This window comes from Rattus rattus, chromosome 14, assembly GCF_011064425.1.
Source record: "Rattus rattus isolate New Zealand chromosome 14, Rrattus_CSIRO_v1, whole genome shotgun sequence".
NCBI lineage: Eukaryota > Metazoa > Chordata > Mammalia > Rodentia > Muridae > Rattus > Rattus rattus.
This window is the reverse complement of record NC_046167.1, coordinates 65,747,376-65,764,208: the sequence shown is the minus strand read 5'-3', so window position 1 is coordinate 65,764,208 and position 16,833 is coordinate 65,747,376. Positions and strand designations below refer to the sequence as shown.

Genomic DNA, 16,833 nt, shown 5'->3' with positions numbered 1-16,833 from the left:
CCTCAAGTCTAGGAGGAAATAAATGGCCTGGATTAGTGTCCAGCTTGAGCCCTTGTTGGTTTTGAATGGGTTTAGAGATAAGGTCTCACGGACCCCTTGTAACCTCGAACTTGGTAAGTAACCAAGGGTGGCCTTAAACCTCTGATCCCTCTGCTCCCACCTCCTAATGCTGGAGTTATAGGTATTCCCCCACCACACCCATTTTAGACAGCTCTGGAGATTAAATCCAGGGCTTTGTGCATGCTAGGCAGGTCCTCTGCCCACTTAACCACAGTCCCTCAGTTGTGTTTCTTAAACTCCTTTCTGCCGTTATTCTCAGTGTGAAGGTAGGACTGTCTGTGTGCTGTTGTGAGAGTTAGAGATAATACACATACGGAGGCTTGGTCATTTGACATAGCATATATATTACAGTGCATATTGTATGCATACAGTACCTCTCGTGCATGCTTATTTAATGGCAGCTTCTCACTGCAGAAACATGTCCTGGACGTTGACTTCTGAGTTGTTTTGTTGTTGTCCGGGGTTTGACTTGCTAGGACGGACCCAGGGCCTTCTTCATGTGAGGCAAACGTTCTACCGTCGTGTAGCCCAGCCTTTGTTCTGAGTGGTTCCGATAAAGTTCAGCATCCCTCTGGAACACGGGACACACAGGTCTAGATCTGCTCTAGGCAGACACAGACACATCGGTGGTGTTTCTGTCTCTCTGGATAGTGGAATTGGGATGGATGTCACGGTCCTGGGGAAACGGGAGAATCCGAGTCTGCAGGCATGGACTTGCTTTTCTCCTCGCCGCGTCTGCCTTTGTGTTGGAATCCCATATGCAGTGCGGAGTCTCTCTGCAGGGTTCTCCCTGTGAGCAGTCAGCTCGTTCCAACCTTCCTCTTCCTCAGGGTCTTCCCTAGTCAGTCCTCCTCGCCTCCGCCTCACTCCTGTGATGTGTTTCCCAGCCTCGATGTCCTCTTGGGTGTTCATAAAATGTCACCCTCAGTCCCACCCTAGGCCTGATTCAGAAGAGGGAGGACGTGACCGGAGAGCTTTCAGAGCCCTGTGAGGTGATTCTGACGAAGCGGGGCCAGTTTGAGCAACACACTTGCCTGGTCTCTGCTGCACACAGCACCGGCCTCCACGGCTTGTGCTCACTCCCTTGGGGTTTCTGTTAGTTGTCTCTCTTGTTTACTTCCTCCGTGTTTTCATTTATTTTTTATTCTTCGGTGTATGAACATTTTGCCTACATGTATATTATACACACTTCGTGTGTGCCTGGTGTCTGAAGAGGCCAGGAGAGGGCATCAGACTCCCCTGGAAGTAGAACTATGGAGAATTGCGAGCCACAGTGGGGGTGCTGGGAACTGAGTCCTCTGAGTGCTGGGAACTGAGTCCTCTGAGTGCTGGGAACTGAGTCCTCCATAAGAGGAGCAAGTGCTCCTAACGGCTGAGTTATTTCTTAGGCCCCTTGGACTGCATGTCCCCTCACACCCAGAGACACATACACAATAAAATAAGCATAATAAAGAAACGTAATGGTGTGACGTGTTGGTTCCACATACCCCACAGTGGGTCCCTTCCGTCCCCATGGCCCTGCAGTGCTTTGTTAATGCACAGAACATAGAATACACATGTTCTTACCATTAAACTTTGCTGTTGAATTTAGGGTCCCACCTCCTGGCATGGAAACCCACATCCCCGTTCTCTTCCTGGATCTGAACGGTAAGAGGCACTCACCCATCCCATGATCATCGAACTCAACTAAGACCGCCGTCTCCTCGGACTTGCGGTATTCTCGTGCATAAATTTCTTTGGCAGTTATTGATAAGACAGAGTAGGTGACAGTTTGGCTTCGGTCACATGCATAAGCATGGCGTATGGTCACTGGAGGAGAGATGTTCACAGGAAGCAGCCAGAACTCTGAAAACGAGAACACAAAGCATGTGTTCTGAGGTAGCAGCAACCGATTTAACCCGCAAAAGGATCAGCCCTGGAGGTTCTGTGTCAAGCTTGACAGGGGCTGAGGGGTTACATATCCGACTAGTGCCCTCAGCCCTCAACCCCCCCCCAGCTGTCTGGGGACCATAAATGACCATGCCCTCACCTTGCACTGAGAGTTGTTCTGTAGCTGAGGGCCTAGCGTGCGTAAGTTCAGACTATTCCCCACCACCACCCAGTATTGTTGTGGGGTCAGGCATCCTCCGAGCTACTTGAGAAGCTAAGACAAGAAGATAAAAACTTCCGGGCCAGCCAGGTAACTTAGAGTCTGTCTCGAAGTAAAAGTGTGTTTATGTGGGAGTGGGGCCCAATATAGCCCATCAGGTAGAGGCTTGCATGTAGCAGCCTGACGACCTGAGCTTGACCCCACATGTTGCACACTAGGAGAGAGCTAGCTCCCAAGAGCTGTCCTCTGACCTCTACGCATGTGCAGTGGCCACACATGAACCTGCAAGTAGACCCTGGTGTTCGTGTAAATAAATAGACTCTTAAGGGCGCGGGGCTGGGTGTTTAGCTTGGTAGTAGAGCGATTGCCCAGTGGAGCTCGACCTCCAAGACTGAAAAGGCTAACAGCGGCTCTTGAGCGTGACACAGAGGTCTTCAAGGTGCTTGAGAAGTGAAGTCCCATCAGTATGAATTCTTAAGTAGAATTCAGAGAGAGGAAAGAAAGGAGGCACACACGGTAGCACACACTTTTAATCCCAGCACTCAGGGGGCAGAGGGAAGCGGATCTCTATCAGTTTGAGGCCAGCCTGGTCTGCACAGTGAATTCTAGGACAGCCAGAGCTACATAGACCTTGTCACAAAAATGGATGGATGGATGGATAGATAGATAGATAGATAGATAGATAGATAGATAGATAGATAGATAGATAGATAGATAGATAGATATGAATTTAATATGAGTGTAAGTGGGACAATAAGCTTAATTGAAACTAGAAAATGTCTACATGTTTAGGGGACGTATTTGGGTAGTTAGAGGGTAAGACCACCCATGGAAGACACTCTATCCTATAGGAAGCCCCCAGGGGAACTTTCTGACCACCGTAGTTGAATTTTAAAACAATAATAGCTACTGTGAATCTCTAACTATCTTTCAATTTCAGGATGTGAAATAAAAAATAAACAGAACCACCAGTATACTTTATCCACGTTGTATGTATTTCGGGGCTGAGGCATAGCTCAGTGATGGAGCGTGCGTTTAGCCCGCATAAGTTCTTGAATTCAGTCCCTGAACCATCATGTTTTTAAAAATCATATGGGGCTGGGGATTTAGCTCAGTGGTAGAGCGCTTACCTAGGAAGCACAAGGCCCTGGGTTCGGTCCCCAGCTCCGGAAAAAAAGAACCAAAAAAAAAAAAAAAAAAAATCATATTATGTGAGGTAAAGGGGGTCGGGCAGGGGCTAGAAAGAGCATCGTGAGAAGAGAGATCTGAAGGTAGGGAGAGGAAGAGAGGATAGTGGACTCCATGTCATGTGATTGTCATGTGACATGACAACAAAAGTAGGGGAGAGGGAAACCAACAAGCAGGGTCACAGGAGAAAATGCTATCGTGAAACCCGTTACTTTTTAGGCCGAATTTTTTTCAGTTAATTTAAAAAAAAAAGAAGTACAAAGTGCAAAAATAAATTTGAAAGACATATTTCACAGTGTCAGCACTGCTTAAAAGCCGACGTTCTTTGCTCTGTTCTCATCCCGTGCCTTGACCTTGGTCAGCCGATGACCTCAGTGCCAATGAGCAGCTGGTGGGCCCCCACGCGTCGGGAGTGAACTCCATCCTGCCCAAGGAGCATGGCAGCCAGTTTTTCTACCTGCCCATCATAAAGCACAGTGACGAGGTAAGACCCTGGGGCTCTCTCGGGGGTCTTCACATGAGCACAGGGGCCCTGTCGGCCCCGTAAACAGCTGTGGTCAGCTCTGGGAGAAGGGGACGGAGGACATCGGACAAATGTCACCATTCCAAATAGACAGAGGAGGAAAGCTGACAACAGCAAATAGGGTTGGTTTCCTTTCTCTGGGATGTCTCGTAAACTGCTCCACCTGAGGAGGCTTACTGCTGTCCCCCACCTTTCTGCTACTCCCAGGTTTCAGCCACAGCCTCCTGGGACTCGTCGGTGCACGACTCTCTTTACCTGAACCGGGTCACACCACAGAACGAGAGGATCTACCTGATCGTGAAGACCACAGTTCAGCTCAGCCACCCGGCCGCCATGGAGTTAGTGTTGCGGAAGCGGATTGCAGCCAATATTTATAACAAGCAGGTAGCGAGGGGACTGGCTTGCCGTAAAGCGTCCAAGGGCACAATTATCTCCTTTGTGTCACGTCAGCTTCTGGTAGACAGCAGTGGTAGAACCCATAGCCATGGTGGCCAGATGTAGACCGCAGAAGGAAACGCTAGCCCCAGACTCTAACCTTATCACATTCATCGGTTATGGTATCCACACTCTGTGGGGCTGGAGGCACGGGCTCAGCAGTTAGGAGCATTCGCTCCCATCTGGAGAATTTGCTTCCTAGCGCCAGTGTCAGGTGACTCTCCTCGAACTGTAACTCCAGCTCCAGGGCATCTGACGCCCTCTCTGTCCTCAGGTACCCACACATACATACATACTACATGCATGCATGCATGCATACATACATACATACATACATACATACATACATACATACTACATGCATACCCACACACAGACAGACACACATACAAATAAAATGGGCCTCTTCTTTAAAAAGAACTACAATATCTGCAGGCTGCTGCCGATATGTGAGGCCCAGTCATGTTAATGGCAAGGCAGACTCCTATTGCTTGGCTAAACTCCATGGCATAGGTGCTGTCTACAAAACCGACCTCCCCGTGTTCTTCAGACTGTCCTAGGACAGCTGGCTAACCCTAGAAAGATGAAGGGCAGTTACCTGGGGATACCATGCCTCTGCCTTTCTGACCCCCAGATCACAGTTGCTCTTCACGGTATCCCTGGGCAACCTTGGCTGAAACTCACTGTGCAACGCAGGCTCTCACAGACATGAGAGCTCACAGTCGTGGCCCTGAGTGCTGGAATTAAAGGTGTGCATCACCACACCAGGCTAAGGGAAGATGTCTTAAAGGCGTTTTATTACGTTTATATATTTGTCTAGTGTGTGTTTGCATTTGTGTGCCTCTAAGGCATGTGTGGAGGTCGGAGGACGCTCCTCCCACATGTGGGTCCTGGGGCTCAAACTCCGGTCACCAGGCAGGGAGGTGATGTCTCTACTCACAAAGCCATCTTGCCAACCAGAGTTGGATTTCTAGGTTTAACATTCGGTTTAGTTTTTTTTTGTTTGTTTGTTTTTTGTTTTTTGTTTTTTGTTTTTTTCTGGGACTGGGGACCGAACCCAGGGCCTTGCACTTCCTAGGTAAGCGCTCTACCACTGAGCCAAATCCCCAACCCCCGTTTTAGTTTTTTTGTTTGTTTGGTTTCTGCTCGTTTCTTTCTGCTCGTTTCTTTTTCTTTTCTTACTTTATTTAATTCATTACTTGAGACAGGGTTCATTCAGTAGCCTCAAACCCTTATATTGACTGTGTGACCCAGATGAGCTTTGAAACTGAAAAAGAATCCTCCTGCCTCAGCCTCTCACATACCAGGATTTCTAGATGTGAGCCGCCATGCCCAGATTGTTTTAAATTCAGGGATTTTGTGTTTTGGTTTTTTTCTGTTTTGTTGAAAATATGTATACTATTTGAGTAACTTAGAATACTTTTCCAGTTTGTAGAATATGAGGTTTTTGTCTTAGATTTGTCACGTAATTTACTACAGCTTTCCTTTCCTTTTCTACCAGAGTTTCACGCAGAGTTTGAAGAGGCGAATATCACTGATCAATATATGTTACTCCTGCGGCGTGACCTATGAGATCGTGTCCAATATACCAAAGGTAACCGCTGCTGCTGCTGCAGATGCCTGTGTGTGAGTGGAACGGGGGTGTTGCTTCTCAGTGCTTTGAGAGCACGTCGCAACCCTTAGGAAGACGCCATTCCCAGAACAACAGTCGCCTCCTTTCTGTGCCTTTAGGCCACCGAGGAGATTGAGGACCGGGAGACCCTGGCCCTCCTGGCAGCTCGGAGTGAGAATGAGGGCACTTTGGACGGGGAGACGTACATCGAGAAGTACACTCGGGGTGTGCTGCAGGTCGAGAACATCCTGAGTCTGGAGCGGCTCCGGCAGGTGAGTAGTCCTGTCCAGTCCTGAGGATGCCCTTGTCAGCTTTCCCAAGCAGTGGGCAGAGATGAAGCAGACACCCCTCAGAAAAGGAGTGCTTGGATAGCCATTTCCTTAGTGAAAGGACTCTGACAGTGTGTGCGTGAGTGTGTGTGTGTGTGTGTGTGTGTGTGTGCACATGTGTGCCTGTGTGTGTGCATGCGTGTTACATGTGTGTTTTGTGTTTGCTGTACATGTGTGTTGTACACATGCGTGTTATGTGTTACACTTTGTATGTGTATAATGTGTGTTGAATGTATGTGCATGTTTGTGTGTGTTGTATGTGTGTGTGCTGTGAGTTGTGCTTACATGGATGTGGGTGGGTGATGTATGGTGTGTGTGTGTGTGTGTGTGTGTGTGTGTGTGTGTGTGTGTGTGTTTTTGATAAAGGATCTTGCCCCGAAGACCTGCCTGGATTAGAACTCAATATATACACTAGTCTGGTCTCCAACATGTAGCTATCCTCCTGCCTCTGCTCTCGTGCTGGATTACACGTATGTGCTGCCACACTAAACTCCCAAGCACCGTGTTCGAATGATGTGAGTGTATTATATGGCTTAGTGGTCAAGATCATCACCCTTGGGTGGGAGTTCTGTTGCAATTCCTTTTTCTGAAGAGACGGTCGAGGCCAGAAGTTACCCGGCGAGGCACCGGTATAAAGCTGCGTATCGTCCGAGCGGACTGACTCTGAAGTCCTAGTGTTGAGCCACATTTGTCACTCCAGTTGTCACAACTGTCACTAACAGTTGGGCATCTAAGTCACCAGACTGATGTGTAACTTAAAGTAAGGCGGTAGAGCTGGTGGAGGGCTGGCCCAGCGTGTGTGAGAACCTGGGTCTGAGCTCTGCTACGGCAGAACCCGGGCATGGACTTCCTGTACACCTGTGGTCCCAGCATCTTCGAGGTGGAGGCAGGAGGCTCAGAAGCTCAGTTACCTTTGGCTGTGTGATCCAAGCCTGACCTAGGCTCCGTGAGATCCTCCATATCAGGAAATATAATTAATAATGATATTATTAATATTAATATAAAATATTGCACTTGGCAGCAGTGCTGAGATGTGTAACATGTGCACGTTCCTTGGGATCCGGAGCTGACCTGACAGTCCGCTGGGTGACTAGAGGGGTGCAGTTGGTGTTTTTCAAAACAGTTTCCTGTTAGTGTGGAATACACTGAAGGCGGACACAGGAAAAGCCCAACAGCATCATCTCTTAGGGCGCCTTCGCTTTCTTCTGCACACGTGTATCAGTTCATAGCGTGTCCTCTGCTCAGCAGTGTTCCTGGTCTGTGTTTTAAATTTTTAATGTATTTGAAAGATTTGATTGATTGATTGATTGATTGATTGATTTTTGTTGTTTTAAACATGTGGCCAACTGACCCTGGACTCTGACCTCATAGGTAGCAATGAATATCCTAGTAAGAGCACCAGTGGAAGGGGAAGCCCTGGGTCCTGCTAAGACTGAACCCCAGTGAACTAGACTGTCGGGGGGAGGGGGCGGCAATGGGGGAGGGTGGGGAGGGGAACACCCATAAGGAAGGGGGGGGGGGAAGGGGAGGTTGGCCCGGAAACCGGGAAAGGGAAAACCACTCGAAATGTACATAAGAAATACCAAGTTAATAAAAAAAAACAAAAAACAAAAAAAAAAAAAACATGTGGCCATGGTTCCAGTCTTATAAATATTGGTTTCTGTGTGTGTACAGTTGAAGTGGTTTTTACATTTGTGTTTTCTGAGTCTTCTAAAATAAACCCACGTACAGTTTATAGCCATATGAGGCAGTCATAGCTGTTTGCTTTGCTGTGTTTACAGGCCGTCACGGTGAAGGAAGCGCTCTCCACCAAAACGAGGCACATTCGGAGAAGCCTCAGTACACCGAATGTTCACAACGTGAGTGCACCCAGGCGGTCCTGCTGCTCCTGTGACTTACTCCGAGATTTGGGGGTGGAGACCACAGGACGTTGGAGCTTACATGGTGGGAACAGGGCACACAGTACTAGACGGGGCACCCCAGAGGGCCGAACCTCTTCCAGCGGCAGGGAGGCAAGGGCAGATTAGTGTAAAGGCCACTTCGCAGCAGTGTCTTCCCAGGCACAGCCAAGTGAAGGAAAACCTGGGACTGACCCCTTCCCTTCCTAATGTGAGGAACTGCCAGAAAGTGATGTAAAACGCGGCACTCAGTACCCTGCAGGTTACTCCTGAACACAGTGCACGCATTAGAAGCAGATAACACGGGGTCGAATGATGCCTCAGAGCAGCGGTCCTCAGCCTTCCAAGTGCTGCAGCCCTTCAATACAGTTCCTCATGATGTGACCCCAATCCCAAAACCATTTCTGTTGTTACTTCATGACTGTAATTTTGCCACTGTTATGAATCATAGTGTAAATTTCTGATACTCAGGGTATCTGATGTGCAACCCCTGTGGAAGGGTCATTCAACCTCAAGGGGTTATGCCAAAGAAAATAGCAATTCCCAGCAACCACAGGTTGAGAGCCACTGCTGCGTTAGTGTGTAAAGTGCTTGCCACGCAAGCCCGAGCACCTGTGTTTGGATCTCTACCATCCACATAAAAACCCTGACGTGCTGTGTCCCTGTGAACACGGGAACAGGAGACATAGGAGTGTGCAAACCAGCCGTACTAGCCACAAGGGGCAAGTAGAGAGTTCAAAGACCCTGTCTCAGAAAAGGAAGATGGAGACACCTGTGCACACATGCACACACACATGTGCGCACACTACACTACACTCACACACATGAAATAAGCAATGAGAGACTCAGGCGTTATGAATTGAAAGCATCCTCCTCCCAGGCTGAGGATGTAGATCGGGGTAGAGCATTGGCCTAGCATGCGCTTGCCCAGCTTCAGTCCTCAGTGCTACAAAGGAAGACAGGAGATACCTGCACACTCGCGTGTGCAAACACACGTGCACACACACACGTGCACATGATTTTGTCCTTTTGGGTGTCTTGTTTTGTTTTGAAGTAGGGTCCTACTATGTCACCCTCGATAGTCTCAAACACACAGAGATCGCCAGTCTTTACCACCTAAGTACTGGAACTAGGCGTGTGCACCACTATGCCTAGCTAATTGAAAAAAATTTTTAAAAGACACTGTCCCAATTAACTTATTTATCAAGGAAGAGCTCACAATACAGCTTGAAATAAGCTTAGAACTAACTGATCATAAAAATATACATAAACCAATAGTTGCAGAGCATAAAGTGGTATTTAAATGAAAATCCTTAGCCCTAAAATGCCTATTCACCATGTCCCAGTGAGAATTCTAGACAGCACAAGAAATGAAAGAGCAAGAATATTCGTAAGGAACACAAGGCCTGCAGAGACGGCTCCATCCAGCCAGCTCAGAGCACTGGCTGCTCTCCCAGAAGACCCGGAATCAATTCCTGACACCCACACGGCAGCTCACAACTGTCTTTAACTCCAGTTCCAGGGGCTCTGGTACCCTCACAAGACATGCGTGCACCAATATGCACAAAATAAAAATAAATCAATCATTAAAAAATAAATAACTACAGAGGCCTCGTAAGACGGCTCAGCAGGGAAAAGCTCTTGCTGGCTAACAATCTGAGGTCAGGTCCTGGAACCCACGCGGTAGAAAGAAATACCAACTCCTGCAAGTCGTCTTCTGAACACACACGGGCACAGACACACACAACAGGCACATGTGTTCACACACATGCACAATAAATAAATGTAGTGAAAATGTTCAGAAATGTATATATGTTATTTTAAGAAGAGTTTAAAAGTAGATGTGGGTATAGTGGTACACACTGTGATCACAGCAGTCAGTGGGCTAAGTCAGGCCAGCCAGGGCTGTGTAGAAGTCTAAAATAAAAAAAGCAGGCAGTATCCTGATCACTGGTACGACATTTACGTGATGTACTTGATGTACATGGATGTACATGTACCCCAGAACCAAAGCATAAAATAAAGAAAACACACTTATAAAGTTATTGTTTTCAAGGGTTGGGGTATGTATCAGCCCCGGGTTCTAGCTTTAGATAATAATATTCAAAGAGAATAGTTCCCACACCAAAAAAGAAATACTAAACTGAGTGGTGGTTGCAAACACTTTTATTTTATTTTATTTTTTTTGGTTCTTTTTTTCGGAGCTGGGGACCGAACCCAGGGCCTTGCGCTTCCTAGGCAAGCGCTCTACCACTGAGCTAAATCCCCAACCCCTTATTTTTATTTTTTATTTATTCATTTATTATATATAAGTACACACTGTAGCTGTCTTCAGACACACCAGAAGAGGGCATCGGATCTCATTACAGATGGTTGTGAGCCACCATGTGGTTGCTGGGAATTGAACTCAGGACCTCTGGAAGAGCAGTCAGTGCTCTTAACCACTGAGCCATCTCTCCAGCCCTGCAAACGCTTTTAATTCCAGCACAGGGGAGGCAAAGGCAGGCAGATCTCTATGAGTTCGAGGCCAGCCTGGTCTACACAAAGGAACCCTATTTTCAGAAAGACCAAAAAGAAAAAAAAGAAAGGAAAGAAATACTAAATGAGAATTTAGGGGTTCAGTTAGCGCATTCCAAATGTGGAAAACTTCACAGGGAAAGCATTACCAGAGAGAAGCAACTAGCAACTAGTCTAGAGTCTAGGAAATGAACTTTAAAAAGCAAAAACAAACAAACAAAAATTTTGATAGGACTTTTTAAGATCATCCTAAACTCCTAACATGGTTTTTAAGGTGGGTGGATGGCAGCTTGAGGCCAGCCCAGTCTACCTTAGTGAGGTGCTGTCCCCGTAAAACAAAAACGGAACAGAAAAAGAGAATAATAATCCTGAGACCAGGGCACGAAGCCACAGTGGCCCTAGATGACAGAGGATCTGTCGCAACACATTGTTTGTGAGCTTCTAATCAGTCTCACCAAGTAACCGAGGCTAACCTCAAATTCATAATCCTCCTGCCTCAGCCTCCCTAAGACCTAGGATCGTAGGTGTATACCACCACGCCTATCCCGTCCGTCATAGTGTGTAAGTGAAAGCATGAGTAAGAAGCAGGATAACGAGGTGGATCAGCAGATAAGGGCACTTATTGCCAAGCCTTGGGACCCGAGATTCATCCCAGGACCCGGAGGGTCGAAGGGAAAAACTCATTCCTGAAATATCTCCTCCGACTTGTGCATGCATGCATGCCATGGTATACACAGACACGCGCAGACACACACGCACACACAAATGTTTAATGAAAAAATCATTTGAAAATATTAGAAGCAGCCTAGAGAGCCACCAGTAGAAAAAACGGAACCAGAATCGTTATGCTATAAAATACCACAAATAAAGGGGTTGGGGATTTGGCTCAGTGGTAGAGCGCTTGCCTAGGAAGCGCAAGGTCCTGGGTTCGGTCCCCAGCCCCAAAAAAAAAAAAAAAAAGAAAAAAGAAAAAAAATCACAAATAGATATACAGCACCTACGAAGTGTAAAATATGCAAATTAATACTATTTATTATCAGCATATGTCCTTATGTAATTATAGAAATATGTGTGAAAGTAATAAACCCCAGTTTGAGAGTAGCATGGTGCCTGGTGAGGGAAAGCAAGGGAAGAAGGTCACAAGAGTCCAATCTCTGCCAATAGGCTTATAAAATAAGAAGGGAATTAATAGGCATACATGGTGATACCTGTAACCCCAGCACTCGGGAGGCAGAGGCAGGAAGACTACAGGTCCAAGGCTAGCAAGGGCTAGCCTTGAAACCCTGTCTCAAAAGAACCAGATGATTATTAAATAAATGAGTCGGGCTGGAGAGATGGCTCAGTGGTTAAGAGCACTGACTGCTCTTCCAGAGGTCCTGAGTTCAAAACCCAGCAACCACATGGTGGCTCACAACCATCTGTAATGGGATCTGATGTCCTCTTCTGGTGTGTCTGAAGACAGCTACAGTGCATATAATAAATACAATTTAAAAAAAAAAAAGTCATGTTGGTAACATATTCGTCTCTCACAGGTCTCCTCTAGCCGGCCAGATCTCTCTGGCTTCGATGAAGACGATAAGGTATGTATACAGTGCTTACCAACACCTAAGTTCTTGAGAGGAGACTGTGCGCCCAGGTGTGTGTATGTGTGTTAGAGACTTTATTTTATGCATGCATTTGCCTCAGTGTATGTCTCTGCAGTGTTTTCATGCAGTGCCCACAGAGGACAGAAGAGGACCTTTGGAGCCCCTAGAATGAGGGTGACAGATGGTTGAGAGTCAATTTGTGGGTACAGGGAGCAGAACCCAGGTCCTGTGTTTAACCACTGAGCCATCCCTCCAGCCCCCATGCTTAAAATTTTTGTCGACATGCTTGAGAAACTTAAATTTAGTTAGGACTTAAAGGCAGCAACCCCTAAGAAGGTGAATGAGTTCCTGCGAGCGTTTCCCCTGTTAGAGTCAGCGTCCGTGGCCATTCAGAGTTCATGGTCTCAGGCGCATGTCAAATCAGCATACCATCTATTTTGCCATAGACGGGGCCTCCTAGTCTGTGCTCCTTTCCAGCAGGATTATGACTCACTTAATGGTCATCCTCACTAAAAGTGGTTTAGACTGGTCTTAACCAGTCTACGTGCAGATGTGTGAGACTAATGCAAGCCACTGCCCAGGGAGGGAGGGAGATAGAAGGGGGCTCCATGGGATATCAGCGGTGGTCACCAGAGGGCATGATGACCAGTCCTTTAATATCAGCCCTCAGCAGGCAGAGGCAAGCAGAGCTCTGTGGGCTTGAGGTCACCCACGACTACATAGTGAGAATCTGTCTCCTAAAAACAAAACAAAATAAAATTTCATCAGTGTGTAGAATTTTAATCTTAAAATGCAATAAAATGCTAACATTTGTTCACTCTTGTTTTTAGTGATATTTGTCTTAATCATGGTATAATCATTTTATATACATATATACATTTGAGACGTTTTGCAATAAAACTAGTTTTAAAAGTGTGGGAGCACGTATGCCACTCTTAAAAAAATTATGGGCAGTGAGCAGGATGTAAAGTGAATAATTAAAAATTAATTACTATATTACTATATTAATATATTTAATATATTTAATGTAGTGTTTATATTATATAAATATATATTTATTTATATAGATACAAGAGTTGGGTATAATGGCACATGCCTTGGTCCCAGCACTTGGGAGGCAAAGGCATATGGATCTCTTGAGTTTGAGGTCAGAAAGGACTACACAGCCAGACTCTGTCTCAAAAAGAGGAGGAGAGAGAGGGGGAGGGATACGAGAAGAAACTGAAATGCTGGCTTCTGTTCACATTTTTCTAGAGTGACTCCATCGAGGCTGACCTATATTTCTACTTTGCAGGGCTGGCCCGAGAACCAGTTAGACGTGTCTGACTACAGCTCCAGTTACCAAGATGTCGCATGCTATGGGACCTTACCCAGGGACTCGCCTCGCAGGAGCAAGGAAGGTAGTGGCGGCAAGATTGCTTTTGGTCCTCTTCAGCTGTGCTCTGAAGCCAGCTCCCCTTAGGCAGAGCTCAAGACCAGTCTTCTTAACTGGAAGGCCCTAAGTTCACTTAGCGCATTTCTCTTTGCTGTGTGTCCAACGTACAAAAATCACAGTTGATCATGTGTGTATGTGGTGCTAGGATCAAAGCAAGAGGGGTTGGGGATTTAGCTCAGTGGTAGGCGCTTGCCTAGGCATGAAGGCCCTGTTTCGGTCCCCAGCTCCGAAAAAAAAAAAAAAAAAAAAAAGGATCAAAGCAAGAGCCTCCTCGGGTATGCTGGGCGAGCTGTCTACTGCTGAGTTCTCTCTCCAGACGAAAAGAATACTTTTTGTATGGCGTTTAAAATTCTCCAAATCACTATTCCGTTCTAACAACTTCTGACCTTGTTTTGAGATATATGTGGTTCTCTTTCATTTTTCTTTCTTTCTTTTTTTTTTTTAAAGATTTTTTTTTTTTCGGAGCTGAGAACCGAACCCAGGGCCTTGTGCTTACTAGGAGAGCGCTCTACCACTGAGCTAAATCCCCAACCCCGATGTATTTATTTTCTGGGAGTATACTGTCGCTGTCTTCAGACACACCAGAAGAGGGCCTCAGATCTCATTACAGATGGTTGTGAGCCACCATGTGGTTGTTGGGAATTGAACTCAGGACCTCTGGAAGAGTGAGCAGTCAGTGCTCTTAACCGCTGAGCCATCTCTACAGCCCACGTTCAGTTTTCTTAACCAAAAGAATATTTGCCTATCTCGTCTTTTTTATACTCAAATGTTTAAAGAAACCTAACTCCAATACCTCTACTCATAAATGGAAGCAGAAATGAACCGGGTCAGTGGCAACATCGTTATCTAAACAGACAGACTCCCAGTGCAGTAAAGAGACCCACAGTGGATACAATGAAAATCTATGATTAGCTTCTATCTTATACTTTTCCAAGCATCAAGAACCGCTGTGTGTAGAAAGAGAACAGAAGGAAGACAAAGGCCAAACAAGGCATGAGATCAGTATAGACTTACATAGCCACATAGCCCAAGGGAAAGGGAGCATAACAGGAAACGTATATAATATCCATTCACTGAATATACCCAGTGAGCTTCTGCTTGCCTTTAAAATATAATCATGGGAGCTGGGCGTGGTGACACACACCTTTCATCCTGACAGGTTGTTCTCTCATTTGAGACCAGCCTGGATTACAGGACTACACAGAAAAGTCCTGTCTCGAAGGGAGGTAAGATAGATAGATAGATAGATAGATAGATAGATAGATAGATAGATAGATAGATAGATAGATAGATAGATAGATTATTTCACCATGGAAATAATATATAGCAAATACAACATTCAGTAAATGTCAGAATATGCACGAAGACTATGAAGATCTTAGGAATTCATAGGCATCAAGTCAGGTTGAGCTGGAATTAGTCTGATAAGAGGAGCTTAATCCGGATCTTGCTAAGACTTGAGGGGCTGGAGAGACGGCTTGGTGAGCACAGGTTCTGTTACAGAAGACCCAGGTTTGATTCCCAGCACCAACATGGCTCCTTAAAACCATTTGAAGCTCCAATCCCAGGGGATCCAACACCCTTTTCTGACCTCCCTGGGCATCAGGCTTGCATGTGCTGCATGGGCACTCATGCAGACAAGCACCCATATGCATAAAATAGATAGATAAATAATAATACTTTTTTTAAAAAGGCTTACATGTGCTGCATGGGCACTCATGCAGACAAGCACCCATATGCATAAAATAGATAGATAAATAATAATACTTTTTTTTATTTATTTTTTTTTCTCTTTTTTCTTTTTTTTCGGGGCTGGGGACCGAACCCAGGACCTTGCGCTTCCTAGGCAAGCGCTCTACCACTGAGCCAAATCCCCAACCCCTATAATACTTTTTTTTAAAAAGGCTTTTTTATTTCTAGTTATTTCCCACTGAGCAGCCCTTTAATACTTCTTTGTGGCTATGGATCTTATTGATTCTATTTTATTATTACATTTATTTTGCTTCCATTTCACACGTGTGAGGGAGTTGGGGGTACATGTCGCAGCACACGCGTCAGGCTCACAGGACAACTTGGGGGATTAAAAGCCACTCGGGTCGTCAGGTTTGGTAGCAAACGCGTCCACCTCCTTAGCCATGTCTCTAATCTGAGCAGTCCCTCTTCCCTCACCCATTGGAAGGTGGAACTAAATACTCGAATACTGTTTTCGCTTTGTATCTGATAGTACCACGGCTGGGGGTGCCTACTCGCCATTGCTATGGCAAACTACCTGAGAAAAACTCACTTAAGGAGGAAAGGTTTGTCTGGACTCAGGACTGCAAGGGTTTTGATCAGGGGTCGGCTTGCTTCATGCTCTGGAGTAAGACAGAGCAGAACACCAGGGTGGTAAGGGGCTGTGATGATGAATGCTTCGAACCTCAAGAAACAAGCGAGAGGGGAGAATCCAGGGACAAAATACCCCATTCAGAGGCACGCTCCCAGTGACCCTGCTCCCTCCAGCTCAGCTGTGAACTCAGCCTTGTCTGTCTGTCTTGACGAGACTGACCCCCTGTCCATAAAATCGGTATAAAGTATAACGTGGAATTGATCTGGGAACCAACCCTAGGTAACAGCCTGGGCCCCGGCGTGCCTGTGAGTGAACGTGCTGGGCTCTCTGGAAACTCATGCCCTCTTTGTATTCCTCAGGTTGCCCATCAGAGAATCCTCATGCCTTAACCGTCAGCCCTTTTAAAGCATTCTCTCCTCAGCCACCAAAGTTCTTCAAACCCCTAATGCCTGTAAAAGAGGAACACAAGAAAAGAATGGCCCTCGAAGCGAGACCTCTCCTAAGCCAAGAGGTAAATGCTTGACTTCTCTCTGCTGTGCAGAGCTGACCGGAATGGCGCAGTCTTCAGAGAGCAGTGGTTTGCAGTCTCGCGTTGGACGCTGCATGCCATGATGCATGCGTTACCTCACTCTGTGAAGCCCATTCTCAGAAGCCGCTCTCTCAGGCGTGCAGGGTAGCGGCAGGAGGTTTTGATTATTACTGCCACAGTTTGACTTCTCTGTGGCAATGACTTTTCGGTCTTTTTTTTTTTTTTATCTTTAGAGAGAGAGCAAGGAGATGCCCCATAGGCATTTTGAAACTGTAACACGCCTTTATGTAAAACTAATGATGTTCC

The 16,833-nt window shown here is 46.3% G+C and overlaps 1 protein-coding gene across 1 annotated transcript in view; it reads left to right on the top strand.

The window, feature by feature from the left end:
* The window catches only part of Kif13a (kinesin family member 13A), a 184,538-nt gene that overhangs the window by 154,017 nt on the left and 13,688 nt on the right, over positions 1–16,833 (top strand). The window contains exons 29-37 of the mRNA XM_032885303.1: positions 1,652–1,707; positions 3,700–3,821; positions 4,068–4,244; positions 5,797–5,889; positions 6,027–6,179; positions 8,018–8,095; positions 12,184–12,231; positions 13,532–13,637; positions 16,358–16,509. Coding sequence (XP_032741194.1) covers positions 1,652–1,707; positions 3,700–3,821; positions 4,068–4,244; positions 5,797–5,889; positions 6,027–6,179; positions 8,018–8,095; positions 12,184–12,231; positions 13,532–13,637; positions 16,358–16,509 — 985 coding nt within the window. The remainder of the gene's footprint in view (positions 1–1,651; positions 1,708–3,699; positions 3,822–4,067; positions 4,245–5,796; positions 5,890–6,026; positions 6,180–8,017; positions 8,096–12,183; positions 12,232–13,531; positions 13,638–16,357; positions 16,510–16,833) is intronic.